Genomic DNA, 27337 nt, shown 5'->3' with positions numbered 1-27337 from the left:
TCTCCTCTGGGATTGCTCAATTACGGAGTGTTTGGAGATGGTTGCTCTAGAAGAAACAAGCAGGGGCAGGGCTTAGTCAGGACTCTTTTCTAGAATAAATTTAATTTACCTCTCAGCCCCATGATGGGAAGCACCCCATTAGAGCAGCAGAGCCTCTATCTTTGGTGCAGGTTCCTGCTCCTGTCTAGCCGTGAAGCCTTTGCTGTGAGTGGTGGGGCTGGAGATGGTGAGGAGCTGGCAGAGAGCCCAGCACAGCTCAGCCCCGGTGCTTGGCAGCCCCAGCCTCTCGGCTTGGTGGGTGAGAGAATAGGCTCCGAGGAGGTAAAAGCAAGGCATTTTGGGGCCTTGTGTGAGGGAGAGGGGGAGGCAGTCAGCCTTCTTCCCTGGAGAAAGGAGTGAATAGAAGGTGAGGCAGACATCATCAGGCTGAATGGTGATCACAGTCCTGCTCAGTCTGTTCTAGCAAGCCAGGTCGACAAAGACCTTATCCACTGTCTGCTGCCAATACAGCTAATGCAGAGAGATTAAATCGCTGGGTCACCTGAAATCAGGCTACTAATAAAACAGAGAATGCTGATTGAAAATCCAACTGGCTTATCTCACCCAGTGATTATGAAAAGTCTGCTTTCTCAACCAACTCGATTATCAGTAAAGACACAGTGAGTAATTGGCACTGTGCTGCACTAGCATTCATCTGATAAATTAATTAAATATGCATAAATCGTTTGGTATAACGGAAGCAGAGTCACACTAAGAAAACACTGTCATACGATCAGTGTGTCATGCTTTGAAAATTAATCTCTCTGCTTCTTTGCTCCAGCTTTGCTCTTGTATTTGTACTGCAGGAGGCTATTATCTTCTGACATCAAAACCATCGTCATTGTCTCATAATTAAAGATCTTTTTTTTCTGCTGAAGATAATACATTAGGTTAATAACTAACTAAGTTTACATCTTCCTCACCTTATTCAGTATAGTGGAGAACTTTCTCATTAAAAGATAAAAATTACATCCTTTGATGTAACAACTGGTACCATATGAGAGATTATAATACTTTCTGTATTGGTGTTAATGTTACAATGATACTACTAAGTCGTATTTTTTTTATTAAAAATGATAAGATCTAGTTAATTTCTTAGCAGACTCTCACATGACCTCTCTTACATTTCGGAAACAAGGGAAGTAGAACTTTAAAAGTTAATAACAAACATAGTAAAAAAATATATATATATGAAAGTGTATTTTTTTTTCCCAGAATATGAATTAACATAAATGTAGTAGCTATCTTTCTGAGTCTACGCTTCTATAAAATTGGAATAACTATTACAGAGTACACTATAAACCTGATGAGCTATTAAAATCACAAGCTAACAATTCTTTCTTCTAATTCTGACATAAACCAATTAATGTTTTTGTTTTAAAGGATAGCTGATAATTTCTATTTGTGTGAAGGATGCACTGTACCCCGTTGTCTACTATATGAATTGTATATGGAAAGCTGCAGTCCAAATACCAAGTGTCAAGTAAATCCAGCCACCTTTGGAAAGGTACTCAGTAGACGATATATAAGAGGCAGAGATACCTAAACAGAAAAACTGATGATCAAATATACACACTGTATATTAAAAGAGATTAAATGACAGAGAAGAATGAATATGTAATGTATTATGCTTGTGTCTTTTCTAATGTATTTCTGGTAAGTCCTCATGTAGACACAGTTATACTAGAGAAAAGAGTATTCTTTGTGGTAGAGTATTTTCTTCAGGGAACTGGTATATGTCACACTAGGGAAGATTTCTTTGGCCAATATATTTTACAAAGCTTTACCAGGGTAAAAAGCACAAGGTTAATAAACTAGTCCTGTGGAGCTGATTCTTCTGTCCTTAAAAGACCCCTTCGGTTGTTACATAATTTTATACTTTCCTTTTTAAGCATACTTGGGGAGATTTTGCTCCAAACACACACTAAAAAAGTTGTTACACATTCACCCAAGCAAAACAAATGCAGCTGTAAAACCCAATCTCTTTCAAACAGTTCCACTTTTCTAATACATGGAGGTTGAGACAAACCACAGAGCACTTACCATTTAGAAATCCCAATTGCAACAAGCACTCATAGCTGTTCAACTTTATTTAACAAATTATGGAAAAAAAATGTATTGTGATTATTTGTTGCTTAGGACTTTTTGTTCAGATTTTCCTATTTATACCACTATTATTATTCTATTAATTCCCATGGTAGGAGCTACTGAGCATGGTTTTAACACAAAACCTAACTAATTTAAGTAAAAATTGTACCTGAAATCCATTTCATTTTTGCAGATAACCTTGTTTTATGAATCATTTGTCTCAGTTCTGTTGAATCTGATTTTTTGTACTGGTTAAGTTAAATCTCTTACTTAAAATCAAGATTTGAGTGAGTGATGAGTGTGATTTATTACCATAGCTTAATGGATCATCACCCATCAGCCAAGCCCATGGGCAGAATATGACTGGCTCAGGGTAGATGTCTGCCATGAAGCTAGTCACCTTAAAATCTCATGGTAGTTAATAGAGAGAAATAAACAGTTACATATTATTCCTCTCACCCTAAATGAGTCATCTCGGGCAGCTCAGATGAAATGTGCCTTGGGACTGCCTGTTTTCCTCCATTGACTACAGAGTCTGCAGTGACTAGCTTAGACATCTCTAGCGTGTAGCCGCGTAGGTAAAATTAATCCCATCCTGTCTGTACGCTGTCAGGCACTCCAGTGTGATTGAGTTACCACCTGTAAGATAAGCCTTCTTGTGGTTTAAGTTAACGCATTTTACCTTGAAGTTGGGACAGGCATGGATGAAGCATGAGTCTGGTCACGCAGAAGCACTTAGCTGATGAGCCATAGCTGCTATAGGTCGCTGCTTGCAACTGTTTGCTCACAGCCTTAACTGACCCAGTACATTGAGGTGCAAGTTAACACATCTCAAGTGAGCAAGCTGGGGTGCAGCTCCCCAATGACTTGAAATGGTCTGTCCTTCTGCACCAAGAGGTGGGAGCATGCAGCAAGAGGCTGAGGAGGGCAGGAACTGCACCAACCCTGGTTTAAACTAAAGGTGCACATGGAGTCGGTTACCATGGCCTAGCTAATGGGCTGAGCTATTAGTAATTCATCAAGCTGTAGTAAACTGACTGCATTACATGAGTGTAGACTATAAGGATTTTCTCAGTCAAGCTCAGTGTGAATGAAACTGTGATCATTTCAGACACTAATAATCTCATCTGCCCTATCCTTCTGCCCAAAGACACTGCTGTCTCTGTAGAAGAGGCAGTAGGAAGAAGTATGTGTCTCATGCCACAGAAGCCCCAGTTTCCCAGGCTGTCCTTTTAGGAGAATAGGATTATGCTGAAATACCAGCTTGAGAAAGGGAACAGCTGGGGTGGGTGCACACAGAAACATGCAAAGAACAGGACCACTCCTACATTGTTAAAACTGGAGGTGTACGTCAGTGTGAGTTGGGGAAATTTGTCCTTTAGCAGGCCTTTCGATCAGCAAAGTGCACTTTGCACAGTCCAAGCTTTTCGCTGCTGAGTGGCGGCTCCCCTAACTCATCACTAAGGTTGAGCACTCAATCCTCTGTTCCTGCTATATAGAGAATGTTAGCTCCAGCTGTCCTGGGTTAGTCTCCATCTTCACAGCACAGCTCATGCAGAATAATCATAGTGAAGTGGATTATTATCCTGACAGCATTTTATTATTCTATAGGACCTAACCTTGACAGATACTGTGTGACCTCAGTTCACATTTACCACCACGATGGTCAAGAGGTTGCTTTGCAGCTTGATGATTCCAGGTCCTTTTGAAACAGATAAGTCAGGCCCCATCCTGCAAGTACTCCTTTGCAAGAGTGAGTGGGTGGGCAAAGTCCCTAGTGTGAGTAAGTCTTACTCAAATGACTAAGGCCTGCAGGACTGGAAGAGTACTGGAGAATCACGGTATGTTTGAGTTCCCCTAGCTGATACACCCACCTGACTGTGGGTGGTCTCCTGGTGTGTGCACTGACTGTGTTTCAGTGCAAGGTAAAACAGACTAGTCTAAAAAATTCCTACCTGAGGGAGGTAATCCCTTAAATTACTTATCTTTCAATCAACAAAAGCCTGATTGAGTTCAGTTCAATAGTTCCATTTGAGAGGTATGTAAGGACAGGTATTAGCTTGCAAATGACGGAAAGCAAAAGAAGTGATTAAGGAGAAAAAAAAAAAGTAGCAGATACATTTTTGAATTTTAGAACGAATTTGCCAAGTATCTCTAAATTTCTGTTTGGTTTTTTTAGCTTATTCGGAGAGTTTTCCCAGATCTGGGGACAAGAAGGTTGGGCACAAGAGGGAATACCAGGTATTGGTTTTGCTTCTTTTGTTTAAAAATGTTATTTACAATTGTTTTAATAAAATTTCAAAATGGACAAATTTGCAGCTCCAGTGCTGCAATACAGCAGCTGAATTGTTGGTTGCAAGTCCGTAATACATCGCAAGATCCAGTGATTCGTGGTGTCACCAAGTGCATTAAAATAGAGTTAATTCCACAAAACCCACAACATCAGAACTGCTTTGGTAGGGCATGAATTCCAGATCAGACTGTTTTCTAAACAATTAGTGCTCTGATTTGTACTGGCTGTTACAGTATGGCATGCATGAGGCATTTGCCAGACATCACAACCTTACTCAGAGCTCTTGAGACACAGGGTCAGAAAAGCCTGGCTCTGGGATGCACGGGGGTGGCAGCCGTGATTAATGTCTGTGCTTGTGCTTTTCAACCTCACACATATCTGTGGAGTGACCCAGCATGTATTGGAGGTTGTAAACAGTTTAAAACCTTTCAAATCAGACCACCTTAGGTCCTCCTCCTACACATCCTTTCTTTCCTCTTCCCTCTCTTCTTCTAAGCATGGAGGGTTTGATACTCTTTTATCGATTCAATGTCAAAACTTGTAAACACACTCTGAACATCCAGACTGGAAAAAGGGATGTTTTAAGGGCATTGAGACACAGTAATTTTACAAGCATTTTGAGTAGCTGTCAAGTACTGGCTTTGAGAAAGACATGCCCTTACTTGATCTGCAATTTTTCTCCACTAGTCTAGATTTGCTCTCAGTTTGATCTAGCAAGGTCCTTTATTCTGTGAGTGCCTCACCGCAGACACTCCCAGGCTTCTCCTCATAGCTGGCAGGCTTTGGGATGGTGCGTGACAGCCCCCAGCCTCCATGCTCTCTCTTCCCATCAGCAGAAGGTTGCCTGCTGCTGGCTCCTGGTGGCCCAAAATTACTGCCCTGCTGCCCTGGCTTCCCAGTGGCCCAGCCTGAGGAGAGCCAGCTGGTAGCACCTTGATAGCAGGGATGGCCATTCTGCTGCTCATCAAGGTCAGGAGAAACCTTAGAGAATGTCTGGCAGGTTTCTTGGGTTTTAGCTTGCTATGGCACCCTATGGGCCACTCAGTCCCTGAGCTACTGTGAATGGCTGCGGAACTGCACTGAGTCCTTCAGCTTCTGTGGGGATACGGGGACCTCTGTCACCTGAGACTCTGGTGTCTGACTTCCCTAACTGTCCTGTAGAAGTCTCTTGCGTCCCATTCACTGGCTTTTCATTTAGAAGAAGGTATCATTCCAGGTCAAAAACTGTTAAAAAGAGTTTGTAAAGAGTTTGTGCAATTGTCTTCTGTGGAGGAAAATGAATTTTCAACAGAATATAAAAACAAATGTACCTTTTTTTACTTGGTCTTTTCTTCTTTAAATAGAATGATCATCTGCTTTCAAAGGAGGAATGCAAATTATTTGCTGCCTTGTTGAAAATCATATGGTTGTCCGTTAATTTTTTTAAAATTTATTTTCTAGGTATCATTATGATGGAATAGCTATGAAGTCAACCTCTTCCTTTTATGCACGTTATTGCTCTCTTCTGTCTGAAGAGAATTATCACAGGTTAGATTTTTAAAAATGTTTTAAACATAAAATGCCACATGTCAGTCTATATATTATCTGTATTGAAAAGTCTGTAAATCATCTGTTGAACACTGACAAAGGTATTATATTTTTCTTCTTATTATACACACTAGAGAAGTGCTGTGCCATTAAGTGCTGTTCTCTAACAGAGAAGCTCCATTTTGAACACATGCCCTGCCTAATGGGACTTCCTTGGATTAGACATTTTAGCCATGTAGATCTTAAGAGCAGGAACTCGTGCCAAACCTAAAATAAGAGCTTAATATATTGAGACTCTACAATGGGAGCTTAAATAAACTTATTGAAATCGCTTCATGACATTGTACCGCTTTCCTTACGTGCACCGAAGTATAAATGACCATACTGTTCTGAAGAGTCCTACGTGCAATCATGTTATCTGGGGTTTTTTTACAACTTGAAACAATGAGGCTTATTACTTTGAAAATACTTCCATCACTTTGTTTTAAAGTTTCAGATTTTAAAATCACCTCCAGTAAGGGAACAACAATGAGAAAATGTATAAGGCGAGTATAAACTGGTTGCAAATATTAAAAGTCTAAGAATAATTGATCAATGTAAGATACTTTGGCAGACTAGAGTGTAGACATGACCATTCTCCAGTTGTGGGCAGATGAGGAAGCATTCCCACGGTTAAGCTCGTGGTTGAGATAAACAAACCACAGGCTTGCATTTCTCCCCAGAAAAAAACTATGGGAAATGCTGCCATTGTGTAGTGGTTTTACACTCCTTTCAAATGAACAGGAGAAAAAAACTAGGTGCAGCCTATGCCTTGGATTTTGGAGACCAGGCTTATATCCTCACTCCCTACCAGACTTGCACATTACTTTAATGTATATATGGATAAATTTTGTACCTTGGTTTCCATTCTTTAACATGGAGATACAGCATTTTTTCTAAAGCATGAATGTCTGAGGCCTACAAATCAACCCAGATATTCTGGTGACAATGCAACTGTTCCAGTGTCTGTGATTTTTACATTATAGTTACTTAACTAAGTGCATGCTCTGCAAGAGCGTGGAAGAATTACACCCATAGGTTTGTTGCCTTTCTCCATGGGTTTTATACCAGAGTAATGGTGCAGAAGTCCATAGAGTGACAATGGTAAAGAATGGGACAGGGCAGAAATCAGGTTCTGCAGATGATCAAGTGGCAATGGGTTATTGTGAGACCAAAGAAATTATTCATAGGCAACTTGAAGCTCGTTTCTCATGAGACCCTTACTGAAGTGATAGCCCTTGCTACCCATGCACCCAGGATAGTGAGAACGGGCCTAAGATTTGACATCTGTAACAAGGAAAGGTCTTGGCCCCTGTTCAAGGAACACTGCAGGTCTCTGGTTAAGTCTCTGCTGGCCTTTCTTCTTGAAAACAGCAATCTTGCTAGGCAGAGTAGGAGAGCTGCTAGTGCTGGTCGTAGAAGAGATGAGAGAGAGAACAGAAGAATTTGAATTGTTGCTTTTTTTCCTCCCAGCCTAGAAACATGAGGAAAAATTACAAAAAGTAGGAGGAACCAAAGAAGTGGTGTTGGCTAACCCCAGGCCAGGTGCAGAAACAAGGATCTTAGCCACTGATGGGAACCAGAAGCATCACGTATGCCAGCAGAGCCTGTGTCCTTGGCCCTCCTCATGGAAACGAGCCATCCTTCCCTGATCGGCTGGGGAACACACTATAGACCATGCTTAACTGTAGGGCAGCCAGCTCTAGAGGTGCCTGCCTGGGCATCTGCTCCTAAAAAAATGTATTTCATTTGGTCAAACCAAGGAAAAGGAAGTTGACATAACCTGTCATCTAGTGATCTTGATATAGTTTCTTGGGATAACTTTTCAGATTTGGAAAAAAAATATATATAAAGAATGTATTCAGACAAAACCCATCTTCCTAGTTGCAACAGAAAAGTCTCTTGACTACAAAATTACCTCATCTGACACTTGCTTCATTGAAGACAGTTATAAGAAGTCACTAAGCTGGTGTGTGAAGCCAGACAGCTGAAAGTAGAACAGCTTCCACTCTAAATGCAGCCACATGTCCGTATCCTGAGCCAACGTGCACACCCACAACACCTGGGTAGCCACGTGTCACAATTACTTCTTGTGTCTCTTAAAGGACAGTGGGGGAAAAAAGGAGAGAAAGCAGTAAAAAAGCACAAAAAGCAGCCAGAGATGCATGAATAGCATGATTAAAAAAAAAAAAAAAATAGGCCACATACAAAATAAGCAGCAGCTTCAACCAAATAAGTGAGTTTCTTTCCATCTGTATTGAGTTTTGTACCTTCTTTGCAAATAAACAGGAACACATCAAGGAAATACTTCTTCTTTACTGTCCTCTCAGTAAAGGTCAGTACTTTTTGAAATCAGAATTAATTTTTCATGATCCAATGAAGTTGATAAAACCATCAATGGCAAATTCTGGATTATTTTAATTAGAAAACTGAAATTTAGAAAAAGAGTAATGAAAACTTGATGACTTTTCTACCTGCAATAACTATTGTTCCCTCCCAGGCCTGAAGAGTCCAAAAGGCAGATGCTTTTTCTGTTGCATTTGCCTGAAGGGAAGCTGGAGCTCGGAAACCAGTTGAGAGACGAAGGCATCCACCCAGCCTGTGGGCTGGTGAAGAAAGGGATAGTTTCAAAACTATGATCCACTGTCTCTAATTACGGAAAAGTAATTTCTTGGCCATATTGAGATAGTCAGCAATTGATATGGTGCTGGTAGTGAGGAACTGGGCCTGTGAAGGGTATGGCAGGTTGGGAGCTTTGCTTGTTGGTGTCATAGAAATGGCAGTATGATTATAATGGTTTGCCTTTGACTCCAAAGAAGGCATTTGCTGTCTGATAGTCAGCAGGGCCTCGGATGTGTTGGTTGGCTGGGTTAGAAGGTGTTCACACGAGGACTGATGAGGATGCTCTTACACAGTACCTGTGAGTTGGTTCGGTTAGAGATCTTGTATTTTTTTTTACATGTGTGTACCACAGCTCTAATGATGATGTTATGAAAGCAGTGTAAATAAACACAGCTGTACCCAATGAGGTCTCCAAATGTATTATGGAGATTTGAGGGAATATGGTATTTACTGATTTGCCTTACAATAAGGTGCCCTCTAGGAAGGGGAGCTTTGAGTACCTAAAATGGTACTTGCTCTGTCAGATTAAGGAGGCTTGAAGTATGGCAGTGTTAAAAAATGCCAGTGAATTTTAGCTTCATAGGAGTTACTTTATGATTCTAGTAATAGGGAAAGTTTGGGCTTCTGACTTTCTAGTGAAGCAAACCCATGACTTTTTAATAAAAAAAAATCTGATATGATTCCAGCAAATTAGCTTTTCTAATCTCAGTGTAGTCAACAGCACACACATTCACCACCCTCCCTTTTTTCATTTTCCCTTTGTCCTTCCCATTCACCTCCTCTGTTAGTTTTTTCATGATCCCCACCACTGTATTTCCCATTTTAGTTCTAGTTCCCACCGCACAGCATCATCCAAACTCTACAAGAGACATGGTGAAACTCCTTGTGATTTTGCTGTCACCCATTTTCCCCTTCTCCCACCCACCTCCTGTTTTGTGTGTCCTGTCTTTCCCCAGGCACCACTCTCCAGAGGAAGCGAGCAGCTCTGCCTGTCAACCCAGCACCTCTGCGGGCACCAGGTGAGTCCGAACCCCCTTTGCTAACAGCAGGATGTTAGCTTTCTGTAGGTATTTGCACTTAATTGTCACTGAGCTCCCATCTGGCTCCTGGGGTATTGGGGGTGCCAGGCAGCACCCCTTCTCGCACCTTGGCATCCCCACATGGGGGGAGCAGGGAGCCAGCTCACTGGAGGAGAGAGATGCTGATCCGTGTTGCCATAGCAGCAGCACCAGAAGATACAGCTGGCCGCCTTCTCAGGGAGAGCAGGAGCTGGAAAATATTCATTAATTTTGTTTCACAGGCTTTAGAATTCTGCAGGAAGGACCCATTTTGAAAGAAGCATTATGAAACGTCTCACACATTCTTCCCTTTGTCCAGCCACCAATTCTAATATGTCTGGGAGAAAGAGTTGATAGTGTTACCAAACACACCCAACATGAATGTTGTGCCCTGTCTTGAGCAGACAGTTTGGTTGTTTGGCTGGAGCACCACCTTCATAGCGGAGTGTAGTGGCAGAGGGAAAGGTAATTTTTCAAGGTGGCAAGGGTCAGTCCTGTGAGAAGCATGAGGAAGCATTTTCAGCAGTCTGAGTTTCCAAGCAGATAAGCTGCTATGTTTTCTCTTCCGCTCCTTCAGGATATATGGTGGTACCCTGGCTTATAACACACCACAGCAGTCAAACCCGGCAGTCAGGATCTGATTAGATAGCCTGAGTGTTGGCAGTCACCAGTGGAAACACATTTTCTACAAAGCCCCTGCCTGTCACCCTTCAAAATAGCTGAGTCCAAAAGGACCCTGGAGTTTGAAATGCCTTCACAGACAGTGAGCAGGTGTCGGCAGCAGATGGGGGCTTGACTGGAGGAATCCAACTCTCACAGCACGTCCCTTTCCTAGCAACATCGCTTCTCCCTCCTGTAGGATTAGCCTCAGCAAAACAGGCAGGGAGAGAGGTAGGAGGTGGTAAAGCAAGAAAACTGCTTCCTGTGCCTGCCTTTCTGGCTTTCCAGCCAAAAGCCAGTGGTCAAGCCTCTTCACGTCCAGGTGAATTCTGACCATGTGGCACATCACGGCAGGCTTGCAAAGTAAATGGGGGACAATGGTAAAAATCAAAAAAAGAAAGAGCAATGTAAACTGATGCAGGGTGCATAAAATGGAATCACTATAAAATCAAAGCACAAGGATGATTATACTTTCATTATTTGCATGTTTATAGTTATTATTATCATTCCAAATGAGCTGCAACTACAAATACAAACCATGATTTTGGTGAAAGAAGTTGGAAGACATTGCACTGTTAAATGGCTAATAACCTTGCTGTCTTTATAATGAATGGTTCAGTTTTACCTTAAAATGCAGATGTCAGACTCCTTAGAAAATCATGGGGTGCTGAATGACAGGAAAGATGGGGGGCGGGTTGTTTCCCAAACACAATGCTCCACCCTCATGCACTCCATCCAGGCTGAGCTCATTTTCTTACTAAATACAGAATAAATTGGTGGGCTTTTTTAACGGTTTGGGGTTTTTTTTGTTTTTCTGTTGTATGTTTTACCACAGTGGGAATGCCTGCAGTTCTGGAGGTGCAGCTGGTTACAACAGCAATAGCCAAAACCAAAGAACCGTGAGTTTCAGAAACATTAGACTTTTAAGAAAATATCTGTCTGTGTGTTTAATTAGAACTGCTATAGAATATGTTCTGATGAAACACAGTTAACCCATCATCTTCTTCAAAATAGTGATTGCCTGCATAATCTCACTAAATGCTTACTTCCCCCACTCCTGTTTCACCTGGTAGCTAACTGTTTTCATTGCCTTAACATCGGCTCAAATAATTTTATCTTTACTGGGAGGGGAAATTGTGGCTGTCAGCTCAGGTTCTGAATATTAGGGGAGTTAGTGGAGCACAGCCTTCCTTGTCTGAGGCCCACGGTAGCAGACCTTCATGCTGCTTAGCAATGCCGAGCTGCCTTTTCAATGCACTCAGAGTTTATTTGCACGATAAGTATTTAAATACTGTGAAATTATTAAGAAAAAGGAGCGCAACCCCTCCTCACCGAAAAGGGCAGATGCAGGGCTACCCTGTGGCAGCTCTCCCATACGTGTGCTGTCATGGGATGGCTTCACACCAGGGTTGTTGGAAGTCAGCCAGCAGAACATGAGCAACAAACTTCTGTGGGCCAAAGTGACAAAAAAAAAGGAGAGACTAGATGCCTGTCTTATTTTTATGGAGCACTCGAGTGCAGTAATGAGTGCTCTGAAGTGAATGTAATGACAGCTGATGAGAAATGTGCTGTCACCCTGACAGCAGAGCCAACTATCTGGAGCCTTATTGAGAAGGTTACAACTGTGACATGAGTGCTATAGAAAATATATGTGGAAGATATGTATAGCTTTAAAAATTCACTGCTTTTGAAAAGAAATTAATGTACTGTTTAGGATTTAAATATTTAGTCAGCTATGCTTGTTTCTTTCATCCACCCTTACTTTCTGAAAGAAAGGTCAAGCATTCCTCTGAAGAAATACATTTTATTAAAAAATTATGTTATACAATTTCAAGAAAGTACTTAATACCTTTAACAGAATAGAAGATAATTGTGATTTTTTTTTTTTATTGTTCAAATAAATTCTGATTAATCAAGAGCAAGAATTTGCGCTGTTCTCCACCTGTCATTTATCTGAAGACTCAAATGGAGAGATTTCAGTACCCTTGGCCTACATTCAGCAGATTCTATCTTTGGGAGCAAGAGCTAGCAAAGAAATACCCCTACGAAATGGTATGTTCAAGTATTTGGTCAGCAAACAAGTTAGCTCTTTGCCTGTGTGATCTCTTTGTACCCTCTTTTTGGTCACCTTCTCCAGGTTCTACTGCTTGCCGATGAGTACTATAGCCATTGTCGAGATATTTTACATATGGTGAGAAGGCACGAGCTTGACGAGGTATGCCTTTGCTTTATATAACACTCATTCTGATGACAGCAAAGAACTCCAAGGATAAAATTGTTTCTGTGTACCTTATTTACTTGATGGTTTGATCTAAGGTAGAGGATCACTTATAGACAAAAGTAGCATTCGGTCAAATTACTCATGAATACTTAATTAACACAAGATTCTCTGAGAATTTGAGTTTGTAGGCATATCCTGAGCACACCAACAGGTCCCAGCCCAGCACAAAACACAAGGTCATGGATGCATATCTTTCATTATATCCGCATATCAATGGCACAATTCTTTCTCTCCTCTTTCTGACACTGCCTTGCAAGGTTCAGCCTGTTGCCCCAGGATGATTCCACTTATGCTGGAGCCTGGCCAGGATGGGGCCAGGCAAAGAACACAGCTCCACAGTCATTCTTTTGCTTCTGTGCTTATGCGTGTTGTTTTACTGAATTATGCTTCACATTTCACAAGTGTAAGATCAGTGAAAATTCATGAAGGACTTTGTGCGACAGGTGGAAAACTGTATCATGTCATTCTGGAGGTCTCTGCAGCCTGAAAGAATAGCACTGATGTCCTTGCCAGATGTATGCCAGCTGTTCAAAAGCTACGATAGGCAGCTATACAAGGTACTGTAGACACACTTGTTTGATGTAATTATGTTATTACGTGTTTGTGTCTTTTTGGTAGTTCTACCTGAGGAGAAGGGCCAGCTGTTTCTTGTGTGCTGTACTGTTTTTTGACTTCTTTGGGATTTTTTAAGGAGCCAATGGAATTTGGGATAACTTTCATTTTGCTGCTATACATTCCTTTGAAAGTCCCTAATATCAATGGAGTATGCTGTTATAATTGTGGTCTGTGGTTCTGGCGTGAGGTTATGTGACTGAAATTTTGACTGATAACTGTTTTCCAAATCATGAGAGTTATTTTTCCTTTGAGAACACTACTGCATTTCTCCGTGACATTCCACATAGAAATATGCAGTTTTCTGCTCAAAATAATTCTCTTCTTATATACAGCAGATCATTAAGTAGCGTCTAGTAATTAATTCAGGAAACGACATTTACTGTTAGGATCTTTTTCCTTCTGCTAATAAATATAGCTTAGCTATTGCTTAATTGGGAGAAAAAACGCGGGCTTCTTTACATTTACATTTCAACTATCGATACAAGTTTGTTTCCTGCTGCTGTAAATATCTGTAGTACACCAGTCATGTGCAGCTCCATGAATTTGTATTCTAGGAAATAGAGACTATCCTATTTTACGATTTCCTGGAGGAGGTGCCTGTGGAACACATGACGTCAATCAGATTGTTCAGTAAAAATGTTGAAGCTTGGCTGCTCAATGCTTTGCAAGAGTTTCCGTTACCGCTAAAAACAGCCAAAACTAATGGTATGTTTGAGTAATAGAGAGATTTCAATAAAATAATCTTTGCTTAAACTGCAGAGAAGATTGCGTTACAAGACTCTTACAGAAATTATTTTAAAAACTTTTTTAGCTGACGTAACTTCGATAGTAGTGAGGTGTAGAGTTAGTTTTGATACAGTTCAAAATAAATAGTCTCAGATAATGTGTGAGAATGAATTTTAATCAAAATTATTCCAAATTCATGGTAAAGTGTACTTGAATCTTTTTAAAGATCTTTCTCTTGCAATAATCGCTTTGGCTGTGTAGATGACTGAATAACATGCAGTCTGCCCTCTGAAATTTAGGTACTGTCTCTTCACCTTGCAAGCGGTTTTATGCAGATAAATTAATAAATGGCTATAGCACAGTTCAAAATAAAGGAAAAAAAAGCCACAGTCCCATAGGGAAACTATGACTCTGTCATTAGAGGAGGATTTGAAAAAATCTGTACTGTACAAAGATGTGTGTATATGTGTGTGTTTGTAAATACGTACCTACATACATACATATATTTATATATGATGCTGAAGATTCTGGCTAAAACATAATGTTGCTCAGTTACTCATTCAGTGAAGACCAACTCCCCAGTGGGAAAGCAGGGCCCCTGTGTAGACAAAAGATTGTATTAGCATTCATATGCTCAAGGAAGTCTTGCAGGCAGTCTTAATTCTGGTACTTCTTACATCTGAATGCTTGACAGTAACATGTTTTTAACATGTGTGTGCATGGAAGTATATGTAATTAACTAGCTGCAGCCCTTTGCATATACATCCTGGTCTTTCTGGTTTGTACGAACTTCAGGGAAACAGAAATTTTCACTTGAAAACCATTGCCTGTCTACAGAAGTTTGTAAGTTGCTTTATACTTGATCTTCCTGTAACTAAGAATCAGTTATTTTATATTTTATTCTTAAAAAGGATATTATTGGACCATGCTTGTCATAGTTGCAACACATTATAAACAGGAGAAAATAGAAGCAAAGAAACCAACTCTATTAACAGTGCTGCAGAATTATTCATGTATAAAGGTGGAAATGTAAACCCTCTAAACAAAATATAGGAGGTTTAGAATTAACGTTGCTTTCATTCATCTTAAACCATACACATTAAAGAGTATTAGTCTTGATTAAGAAGTATTTAATGGAAAAAATATTAGAAGTATTTTTCCTGCGTGTCATGGGTTAACAGATTTGCAGTGAAGGAAAAGTGATGACCTGGGCAGCTTCTGTGTGCTTGCTTTAAACTGCGAGGGTCCCCAGCCCAGCCCATAATGCTGGCTCAGTGTCCTCACTGTTCCCTCTGTTAGCCTGTTGCTCCCCTAGGGATCTACTTTCTAACTCAAAAGATCTGTCTTCTTTAGCATCTTTTAGACTGTAAAATAGTAATGATATGAAACATCCACCTCTTCTTCTTCAACAGAAGTTACAGCGTTTATTGCAAGACTCAGGAGAAAGACAGACCTTTCTAACATGGCCAAGGTATGTTCCAGAATCCATGAAACAAAGAAGCTGGGCATCTCATTCACTCAAGCAGCCCATCTGCAGTTTGGACTATTTCTGAGATGCTCCATTGTAGGACAAGAGGAGCAGCACAGCTGTTCTTATCTGTATACTGACCATGGTCCAAATAATGCTCACCCTCCTGTCCATCTCTTCCCACACCGTAAGTATGCTGAGGAGCCCCTTTCCTCCCTCTGGGTTCTCTGAAATATATCTCTGAGATATAGTCAATGGAGAGGAGAACATCACAGCAGCTGGAAAGGTTAGATGACAGTTTCCAGTCTCTTTTCCCAGCCATGCAAAAGCCAGTCAGATAGCACATGCTGGGTTATTCTAAAACTGGTTTTACACAGTGCCCTGACCACTCTCTCTGAGGAGTGCTACAGCAGCCTGCACAAGGGCAATCACCCATATGACGGCTGCAGAGAAGCCGCGTGGTCGGGGAGCAGGCCATGAAGTCTTCGAGGGTACAAGACCCTCACCTTTTTCATGGATCCCAGGGAGTCAGCTGGAAAAATGTTCTCCATACTCTGACCAGACAGTGTTAGAAGGAGTGCTGCAGGGAAGTTTCCTCTGAACTGTCCTCAGGGTCATCTCCCAGATTGTTTTTTTTCCTTAGGAAGAAAGAGACAAAAATCTCTCTAACAATTAATATCTCTGCCTGCTTTTTGCTCTACAGTATCACTCTTCTCAGCTACAGAGGTGCATCCAGGAGCTGCATTTTTAACCCTTTGAACACTGCAAAGTAAATTGTTTCATATGGTGGTGCATTATTTATGAGGGGCTGTGCCCTCCCTGCAGTGTTCCTTCCATTGCTGTCCTTGGACACTTCCAAACCCTTGGGGTTTGTGGTGGTCCAGGCCACAACAGAGAGATAGGTCACGAACCGGGAAGAAAGCAGAAGAGAACAGGTGGTATATTTTCTCCTGTCCTTCAAAGAACAAGTACAAGATTTTTCCCAACATGCTGCCTGGCTTAAATCACTACACTGTGTCCCCACAATAAAGGGAAGGAAGGCAGGGAACTGTGGCTTCTTAGACTGCACAGAAGTGTCACTTTCTTCCTTAATAAATGTAGCTTTTCTTTATGGAGGAACGTAATCACCAGCAGCATACAAAACACACACCTCACTTATTTTTAAAAAGTTTTAAAAAATAAAAATATTAAAGCACAAACATGTATAGGTGTGCTAACACAGGCAAAAGGTCAACTTCTGTGGAGTGCTGAACACATGCAGTTCCCATTTACTGCAGCAGCCCTCGGAGATACTAAATACTTGAAAAGCTCAGCTTCATGTGCTCGTAAGCAGTACTCCTTATCCATCGAAGAATGCGATCCAGCAAGACTGCAAGTGCCAGCTATTCCTTGTCATTTGCATTAGATTTGTGTACCCAGACTTCACATCATCCTTCTTGTGCCCGATCCGTGGTGTCAAGGGGCTGGCTGCAGCTTTTTGCTTCTTCCCTGCCTATTGCTAATGTACAGAAAAGCTGCAGAGAATCAACACTGAATTTACACCCTCAAGATTTAGGGCAAGAGAATTTCAGTCTAGCTGGGGCAATTCTCTAGTGGCAGCCTCTGGCTGCTCTACATCCCCTTTATGCTGTTTAACTGGCACAAAGTGAACCTAGCAGACCCGAGAATTGGGGTCAGATCTATGCTTAGAGCTGAGCGCATTCTGAGCCTGATTCTTGTTCATGCTAACGAGCTCTTGGCACTGTTCTCACAAGTAGATGATGTTTGCACCTTCTCTAGAGCCTCTTTAAAATACAAGGGAAAGGCAAAGGAGTTGCAGTGTACCTGATGATGAGTCCCACTGGTAATTTAAAAACAATCGTTTCAATAAGTAAAATTATGTAAGTCTTGTAAATGAGCAACCCAATAGTCTTTCAGCAGCTGTATAGCCTTTATTACAATTTCTGTTAGAGATCTTGCCAAAGCCATGGATACTGGGCTCCAGCAAAAGAGAGTAGGAAACAAATACCAGCTAAACATTCTCCTGCAGACGTATTCCCCTGTCCAATGGACACCAGATTAGTTGAACACCACAGGTGTTTAAAATTTGCAGCTTGTGAGAAACATGCAGATGCTTCATGGGGAGGTGGACGTCCCTCGGAAAGAATTGCTGAGTCTTTTAGTCGGCAAGAATCCATCCTAGGCTTGTGTGGACTGGTATCCCATCTCTCCTGGTGGCCCTCACCAGATGCTCATGTGAAGTAGTTATGAGTAGAGAAGTGATACCTCACTCCTCCAGTGTGCTCTCTTGGTTTCCAGCAATCTGAGATGAAAGTTATATCCACATTTTGGTATTCAATAGCTTGATTTTGGCATCCACAACATCCTGGGGCAGTGAGTTGCAGGGTCTGATTATTTGTTGTGTGAAAAAGTACTTTATTTTTCTTTAACCTTTAAAATTTCCATCCTTCTTCATGAAATTCTCCCTGCAAATCTCCATCACATCTTTCCTCAGCCATTTCTATCCAAAGCTGAAGTTAATCTCATCATCCTTTGCAGTCTTCTCTGTCTAAAATGCACCTTGAATTTCAACTAGAGACTGATGGCCAAAGCAGGTGAGAGTGATCCTAATGAGAAGTACCACCAAGGAGCTCTGCAGCTGCAGTCTCCAAATGGTGTAACCACACCCTCTCTTGGAGAGTACTGCGCAATAATTTAGCCACATGGTGATAAAATAGGAACTATTTTGGCAGGGTCAGCATTCGAAAGGAAAAAAAAAGTAACTTACCCATCATGTGTAGATAAGGCAGGCTGACAGCTGCTGCTACCTGGACATGCAGAAATAATTAGAGCAAATTAAAGCATAAAAAGGTGTAAATTCCCTGCGAGAAAGGAATGTGAATATGCTGCTTGTCATTTCTTGAGGCTGATTCCTGCCTCTGGTAAACTGTATTTAAGTGTTGTCAGAGGTGGCTCTTAGTCATTTAGAGAATTATACTTAGTATAGTGAAGTGTAATAGCTAAAGGGATCAGTTTAAAACACCGGGCCATGGAGTCAGGTGCTAGCAGCGTACTGCCCCTGGTAGTTCCCAGCCTTTAGGTCATGTGTTCTTGTTGTAAGCAGCAGCTCTTCTGACACTGGAAACTCCAAGTAAAATAAGGAAAGAGACTTCATCTTTAACTTAGCCGAAAAGGATTACTGAGTGTGAATCAGAGTGCTTTTGGTATTTCAGTAAAGCTAGCAGAATGATGAAAAAGAAAAATAGCCAGATTGGGAATTACGTTTGCAAACAAATGGGCTGCCGCATTCACTGCTGCTTGTGGGGTCATGGTAAGCACCTGGTGAGTGTGATTTTTTAAAAATGTTTATGAATCCTGAAGTTTTTCTGAACTTTACAAGAAATATTTCTCCCCTGGAAGGCCAAACTGGACATGGATTACTCATATAAAAGCCCAAAACTCAACAAAGACTTTAGGATCTTATTGATTTCAATATGGAAGCAAGAGACAAAATGTACGGATTAACAAATCTTAATGGATCAGGTTTAATTTCCTTCATTGTTTTCATCATTTAATCCAGAATCTGAAGCAATAAGTTTTGACATTAGCAAATATATAAACAAAAAGTGAAGAGATGAGGATCAAATGTCAAGTTGAAATTGTTTACAATATCTGTGCAAGTAACACTTTTGAGGACAAATATGAAGCCAGATTCATTCACAAATGACTCATAAACAGATAAATGGGATAAAATCACAACTAATTTTATTCTCACTAACACCATATTTCTAATGTTGTTTTTACCCTCTCAAAGGTTTGGGCAACATGAAAAAACTTGTCTTCGAATTTAATTGAAACATGTACTAAGGACAGGTAACATCGAGTGAAATTCAGCACTGATACACCACTCCATGTTCTAGACAAAATACTGTTATTTGACATAACTATAATAACTCTAGGCAAAACCAATTGCCCAGGCAATTGCCCAGATACTTCAAGCATGTTAGCCTTGTCTGCTCCATCACAGACAACAACACAGAGTGTCATTGAAAAGAATATCTTCCAGAAGAAAAAGCTTTTGAAGACAACTTAAGATCCATCTCCTTTGACTCCCCCCCGCCCCAGTTTGGAGACTGGTTATATAAAGTCTAGTATTGAATAAGGGAAGCTTTTTGACTGAGTTAAGGGCTTGAGAAAATGAAAGGCATTAACTGTTTTCTTATTCTCTATAGACAATGAGAAAAGTCTTGAACAGCGAGAGCAAAGTCACTGTTCTGCAATCAGACTTGCGTGCGGTCATCAATCAGGGATTTCTGGATGTGCCTGGAAACCTCCTTCAAAAGTTTAGGGATCCGGAGGAGTTGCAGAACGACATAGAATTCAAATGTAATTTTTTTTTTTTTTTGCTATATTTTGTCTATCCACTTAAGCCCTTGCTTGCCATTGTTAAAGCTCCAGTGTTTCCTCTTGTTTATTCATGGAATCTTCCCTAATGGGAATTAGAGTCTTGCTGTGACCTGAAGTACTGGAAAAGAACCAAGAAAATTGAGAATGGAACATGTAATATCCTTTTGACTTTAAAAAGAATGAAAGGCTTTCCATTCTGACTCTCTCTTAAAGCTTTCTATGGCAGTAGGAGTGGGGTTTGTGTTACTAAATGATGTACCTTCTAGAAGAAGGTTGACAAACAGGGATATTAATTTTTTATAATTTTCTTTGACAAAAAAAAGGAGTTTCCAAGAGTTGCATTTCACATTGTCCTCTATTATTAATAGAAGTACACAAAATCTTTTCTTGTGGCCAGATTTTAAAATATTGTATGCTGAACTGGACAAGGACTACTGGCCTTTGAGCTTTTGTGTCCTTTCACTGTATTGCAGCCTGTGGAATAGATGTGTTGCTGTGAACAACAAAATGCCAAGTTTGTATGCAGCCATGACATAATGCATTTGCCAACTTAATGAAAAGGGATGGGAACATAATGGCAAGTTAATTTTTAGATTAATGGGCTGCCATATAAATTATTAGCAAGAGACAGGCAAGTTGAACAAGGCTGTGCACAGAACTGACGGGGGGAAACATCAGCTGTTTGTTCCCGGCCCATCACCGACTCACTCATTGACAAAGGATGCGCCAGAACCTTTCCATTACTGCTTTTAGTGGGAATAATAATTTGCCTTCTTCATGGAACCATTGGGAGAACCATTTAAATAATATTTATATACAGCTTAACATCAAAAATGCTGCTCAGAACGCTTTTATGACATTTTCTCATTACATTAATGATAATCGTATTCTTACAAGGGGTATTTATTGCATTCACTGTTTTTGTTGCTTTTCCAAACTGTTACTTATAATGAGCAAGGTTTCACAGACCCTATCCATATGCCTTCTTGAAGGAAGACATCTCAGTTAGAAGGGTGTAAATTCAGAGAGGTGCAATAGTGTTGTACCATCTGGCTTTTGGGGAACAGCTGCATTGGTATCTGGCAATATAATTTGTATTTCTGAGGGTCTACAGAATATTCTGTATTTTCTTGTTTTAAAACTGTTTTCTCCCCTTCAACAGATAAAACAAGATGTTTTTTTCTCAAACACATAAAATCTCTGATAAGTAAATTGTTATTGCATATAACCAAATTCAAGCTTTTGCATTTGACATGTTTATTCTTGCCATGATGACTAGGCCAGTGTAGATGTGGTGGAAATGGACATAAATATGAATTCTGACTGATTTCAAAGTAGAGTACTACTCCTCAGTAAAGGAATAGCATGATTAGATTAATCATAATGCTAAAAATAGATGTCTTCATATATTTTAAGCTAAAGATAGAAGAAAAATAAAAGCTAAAAACAGAAGAAACAAACCAAAAAGCAAACCAATCACTGCAAATAATGATTTCCCTTCTATATTTCATAGGTTTGAATGACTTAATGGCTTTGCTGGCACCTTGCACAGATATCCGGGTTCTCCTGAACTGTGTGTCTTCAAATCTTCAGGCTTTTGTCATTCAGGTATAAAATTAATTTAATAATTTCAGAAAAGAAAGAGTGATCACATCATTTATCCTGCTACATGCCAACTGCCACTAGTCTGCAGGAGCTACACTGTACACTAGCAACCTGACCAGACTGCAGATTTGCATAAATACAATTTATGCATGCTGCAGAAAAGGGGGGAATTAATTGGCAAACAAAAATTCCATCTGTGCAAACAACTACGAGCATATTTCTGCACATATATCCACTCGGGTGGTTTCAGTATCTGCTCTCATTTCATAGACACATATTGTAACAGTCCCTAATAAACCAAAATTCATAAGAAAAATGTTAGTAAAAATGAAGAGAACACTTAATGATTCCTGAAATCATTGATTAATGAAACTGTTAGCTTTTAGCAGGTGGTAGGAGAGGGATAATTTCTAGTACAATGTCTATAGCTCTTGTGAAAGATTCAAATATGATCATCCTCGCGTATGCCCCTTTCCATAGGTTACCAGCTCTACCACACCTGTTCCATCACTGATTGGGAATTAGCAGTAGCTCAGTGGGTCCATGTATTCGGTTGGTTGCCAGACCAATTAATTTGAGTCTGGGCACTGGTTAGAGGTTTTTCTTTTCCCTTTCTGAAGAAGCAGGGTAAACTGTACTTCTTTATCTTGATAATTTGTTTTTTTTTTTTTTTTTTTTAAATTAAGAATAGTACTTTGCAGTTCTGTGGTGCCTTCATCTCACAGAACCCTCAGCTACCACGCAGGATGGTATAGAGAAGATAGAGCAGGGACTTTTCCTGGGGGTTCATAGTTACAGGGCATAAGGCAATAGACACAAGTTGCAGCAAAGAAGATTTCCAAAAGATAAAACAAACAAACAAAAAAAATTACCATGAGAGTAGTTAAGCATGGGAAGAGGTTACTTGGAAAGGCTGTGGAATCTCCATCCTGGAGGTAGTCAGAACTCGGCTGGACAAGGTCTGAACTATGCTGGCCGTGTTTTAGACAAGAGGTTGGATTAGATGATATCCAAAGATCCCTTTCAACCTAAGCTATTTTAGGATTCTATCAAAAAACTGCTTGTGCCACCTTTGTAAGCAATTTTTTTTCTCTGTCTGCAGCCAAGCAGGAGTAAAGAGGAGTTTAAAAACCTGGCATCGGATTTCCAGTTGAAATGGAGCTTCCTACTGAATGCAGTAGGCAAGGCTATGACGCTCAACTATGCAGAGAGTTTTGGTAAGCAGGATCTTTCTGACTCTCGTCTGATACGCCCCTCTGTGCTGTGAGACAGCAGAGGCACCAGATCATTTTAACTGACATGAATTCATGCTACAGTCAATAGGAGCACCACTTCTTCCTACTATCTTCCTTCCATCAAGCAGTTCCATTCACCTGGTGACATGGCTAGCCCGGACAGGGAAATTAAACAATTAGTTTTCGGCCAGATTAGTTCTCTGAGACAAACTCTAGGATGAGCAGAAGGGAGGAAAGTAGAAGCATGCATCTGGAGCTGGTGGGAAGGGTAGGACTCCCTCTTTTGGCAGAAACCATAATTTGTCTGTGGAAATATGGGGATCAGCAGCCTGAGGTGTGAGCCTCTGCGCCCCCTCCCTACAAGAGCTGCACATCCCAGCAGAAGGGTGTGATGGAGAGCTGGGGACACTAATACCCCAAACCATAAAAATTCCTATATTCACTATTCAAGTGATAGCTCCCAGTCCTTCAGGTTCTTTCTGAAGGCTCAGCCAGAGCAGAGCCACTGCGGTAACTACTTACCAAAATGGCAGTTAGTTCCTCTAACAACAGATACGTGCTCCTTCCTTTTCCTTATGCCTTACACTGACATAAGTGCTTGCCTAGCCAGCAGCAAGCCTATTTAAGGTGTTAAACTGACTGAAACATAGTCACTCCTTTAGCTGCGTCAGGTTTCTCTCAGTTTCTGGGCTCTGAGCTGTCAAGCATCAAACCCATCCCACAGCAGTGCAAGAAAGGGAAGAAAAGGGACTGTGCAGTCACGTTCCCTCAAAGTGGCTTGAAGTGGTACAAGCACATCTTGAATCAGTTCAGTCTGTGTCTGCCAATTCTATATTGCGTCAACCTTACCTGCCTTTCTCTTCATTTGTAAGACCTTTCAGAGGCTCGCTCTCTGTTGTTCATTCTGCAGAAACGCACCGTCTCCTGTGAGTAGCATCTGATCCCAAATTGCATGAACCACTCTTTAGATTTTCAAAGGAGCACCTTCATATTTTCTCCTGCTCTGTTGGATGGGGCTTCACAAAAGTAGCCAAAGAAAACCTCGTTATCCTCTTTGAAATTCTCCTTCAAAACCATACTTTCATGTGTTTCCTAGAAAGATGTAACAAAGGGGTATGTTAAGGTCGTTGCCTTTTGTGTTCTTCAGTACTCTTCCCTCATTAATGTCTGTGTTTGTGCATGTATGCATGTACCCATTTTCTGCATCTAGCTGCTACTTTTTGCCTTATATTTAGATAGCAAACTCTCTGGAGCGGGATCAGTTTTGTTCTGTGTCTGCAGGGGACATAGCACAGTAGGGTCCCTGGTCCATGAGCTGCTGCATTCCAGCAATATTAAACTAATCATTCCCTTCTCTCTCTCCAGAGGAGTGCTGCACAAAACTCTCCAACATTAGATGCAGTATTTTGGGCAATGAGGAAATTGGGAATGAATTCCAAGAACAGTACTGGAAGCATAATGTTTATTGGAATTCCTCACAGTGATGAAATCCTCTTCCCACTTTCCACCACAAGAAGAGTTTAATGAGTTGCCTCCCTGTTCTGAAGCTATCGGTGGCTGGGGACACAACTGATGGAGAGCATCCCTTCCTCTGCTGAGCCTTCCTTAAACTAGTTACAAATGATATTTTTTCAACCCACTTATGACAGTCTTCCTGCTATACTTCAGTAGCACTAAGACTGAATTTATTCTCATATATGAGAGTGTGAAAAAATGTCTTTTAATCTTCCTCTGTGATGCTCCAGTTAATTTGATCATTATTATATTTTTCTTAATACCTTTGGTTCTTTAAGATGTTGGGCTATATGACTTAACAACGTCACTTCTTTCCCATGTTTCTATTCCAGTAGGATTTCGAGTTTTAGTGGACAAGGCTGATGCCATCACGTTAACAAGTCATCTGGTGTAAAAGTTCTATACTCAGGGTCATTGCTTTTCAGAAATTTCTTCAGCATTTCTTGCAGGAATGGTGGGCAGCCTGCAAGTTGAAATAGGAGCATCCACACCGAGGACACACAATGAATTAGGGAAATGTGTGAGTGTCCTGTTAATGTGGTATGCCTCCTGCCAAAATAAACCATGTACCAGTAATGAAAACCAAGCTTACTTCTGTCTGGGGCTCTTGCTTGGAGCTTGGTACTTCTGGTGCACATAATATGCTGTCATACTCACATGTCTGAATTTAGGATTGACTTTTACCCTTCTCCAGCCCAGCCTCCCCATAGGTGATGCCCAAGTGTGACCAGAGGAACCGAGCAGGTCCCCCCGCTGTAAGGCAGCAAGGAGAAAGTGTGCTACAGCACTCAGGGCTAGTGGGACCTCTACAGCTCTTTCAGCTCCACCTCCTCTCCAGCAAAGGTGCCTCTACGAATCTCCATCACAGAGCCTCATGCCAGCTGGTGCACCTCCATTTCCTTTATTGGTCTCTCTTCTGTGGTATTCAGGGATGTATGGCTGAGCCTTGCTGCTTGGACAGTGACCTGTGCATTCCTCTTGTGAAAGCAAGCTGCTTCAACCTACTCCTTCTTCAAAACTGTGTCGCTCTGTATTATCCCAAGGGACAACTGGAGTGGTAGCTTTTATTTCATGGTTACTCTTATTGAATATATTGAAAACACCTGTAGGACTGTTAGAAACACTCATGGACTACTACTGTCAGGTCTGTGTAGTTTGAACTCCAAGTATAGAAGTCCCTTTCCTTGTTCTATAGATAAACAACTCCTTCCACTTACTTTGCTATCATGTAAAGATATGCAAAAGAACAGCAGAAGCATCAACTTCTCAGACACATATAAAATCAAAAGAGGCAGTATTTTTCATTTTTAAAGCTCTGTAAACCTTGATCATTCATATGAATTGCGGTATCTCCTTGTCGATGTCCATGTAAACACTTTTGTGGGATGCAGAGGTTATGAATTGCTTGATGAATTCCTATACAGATTTATGGCATGGAAGAAGACCTACTCTTTACTGTAAGGGCTTTCAACCAAGGTATGATTCAAAGGTCAATGGCCTCAGTGAGTCTCTCTTGGCTTTCAGCAGTTATGCACCAAGCTGCAAGGTAGGTCATTTAATGTCATAGATACAAGACATACAGACATCTGTAAGAGGGTTTTCTTGGGAAAAGGTGGAATGACTAATCTGTCCGAGGGGAGAATGGAGATGATATGTGGTTATTGATAAGCCTTGCAAGTAGCAAGTAGCAGTGAATGTGGGGGAAGAAGTTGAACAGGAAAGCCAATAAACACAAGTACACTTTCCTCTCTAGCAAAAATAAGGGGGAAAGGCTTTTGCTTACGTTTCAAATCTGCAGTTGGTGCCTATTTTGCTGTATTTTGGAAGTACATAATTTTGTAAGTACTATTTGATGAATACTAGTCTTCTACTTTGCCTAGCCCATTACTATAATGAAGCCCTTCAAAATAGAACACATTATGAAGGTAAGCAAATGAAGAAATTGTTAAAATTATTTTTGTTTTTCTTTAAACCTAGGGTCCTGGCATTTGCTTAATTTGCTACTCGTGGATTTTGTGACTTACATTTTCCTGTCCTATATGGAGGAGACAGGAGATGAAAGTTTCTGGGCTGCAAAGCAAAATGAGTCCCCTGTTCTGTGCGTTTATGAGCCCAGCTATCTCTGGGGCTGTTTTGTAGAGGGGCAACCTCAAGCCAATGCTCCACAGACAGCTCCCATAACTTTGATGCAGAGCCAGAGCAACTTTGAATTGAGCAACGTTTTTCCAGAGTTCCAAGTTGTTCAGTGGAAACAGCCATAGGCAGCAAGGTGAAATAAATATTAACTTTAAAGAAAAATTTTAAAAAAAATATATATATATAAATTGGGTAAATCGGGAGGGATCGGGAGGGGTGTGGTTGGTTGGGGGGTTTTCTGTGTGTAAAGTTGAACTAATGAAATATAGATTTGCATGGAGCTATGTCCAATGTCACCTAAACCTCAAGCCACAAGCATCCTCCACATCCTACCTCCACCGCACGATCCTATCAAGGGATCGTCATCTCCACACCACCCACCTCCCCATCACCACAGTTCCTTGAGCTTTCCAACAGACCTTCAGTGCTCCTTTGGATTCCCCAAGAGTTGTCTAAGCAAGAGCCGCTCTGTTCTGGTGGGCTGCGAGCTGCTTGTGGGCTAGCTGACCACACAGACTGCATGTATTTATTGATCAAAAGAGAGAGCACATGTTGTGGTCTTTTCTTGCTGTTGGAAGCACTGAGAGGCTCTCTTTCCTCCACACAGCTGTTAATTTTATCAAAACATGCAAAGTATGAAATCCTTGAGACCTTTCTGCTCCAATGGACCTTCTTGCAGTCAGTCCACTGGTTCAAACATGACATACAGGTAGAAAACAAGATAGACTCTAAGTCCTCCTAGGATACAAGGCTAAATGTGAGGACATATGGGAACACAGACCAAGCCTCTGTGGTTAATAAAAGTGATGCATTAGACATTCAGCTGTTTTCAGATTTCTCTTCCGTGTAATAACAGCACTTGTCTTAAATCTCAGAGAACATAGTGTTTTCCAGAAAAATGTGCTGGACAAATGTTAATGGCACCATGACACACAAAGAAAATCACATTTTTGGGGTGATTGTGCTGTAGTGATTTTACTCCCAAGATGTACTGAGTTTCCATAAACTAGGACCAGGACTGGAAATGGACTGTTTTAAAAACAT

At 40.9% G+C, this 27337-nt stretch overlaps 1 protein-coding gene across 1 annotated transcript; it reads left to right on the top strand.

The window, feature by feature from the left end:
• Positions 1-1422: 1422 nt before the first annotated feature.
• Positions 1423-26418, top strand: RFX8 (RFX family member 8, lacking RFX DNA binding domain; the record flags this gene model as incomplete). Its single annotated transcript, XM_010080476.1, has 14 exons — positions 1423-1546; positions 4307-4368; positions 5861-5947; positions 9565-9627; positions 11162-11225; positions 12250-12378; positions 12464-12541; positions 13051-13164; positions 13777-13927; positions 15361-15419; positions 19628-19781; positions 21316-21410; positions 22510-22624; positions 26135-26418. Coding segments are annotated over 14 exons (1579 nt in total), but the record flags the coding sequence as incomplete, so codon positions are not given.
• Between the last annotated feature and the right edge of the window lie 919 nt (positions 26419-27337).

The sequence above is a fragment of the Pterocles gutturalis genome, unplaced genomic scaffold (genome assembly GCF_000699245.1).
Source record: "Pterocles gutturalis isolate BGI_N339 unplaced genomic scaffold, ASM69924v1 scaffold18774, whole genome shotgun sequence".
Lineage (NCBI taxonomy): Eukaryota > Metazoa > Chordata > Aves > Pterocliformes > Pteroclidae > Pterocles > Pterocles gutturalis.
Note: the sequence above shows the minus strand (reverse complement) of the source record. Positions and strands in the feature narration are given on the sequence as shown.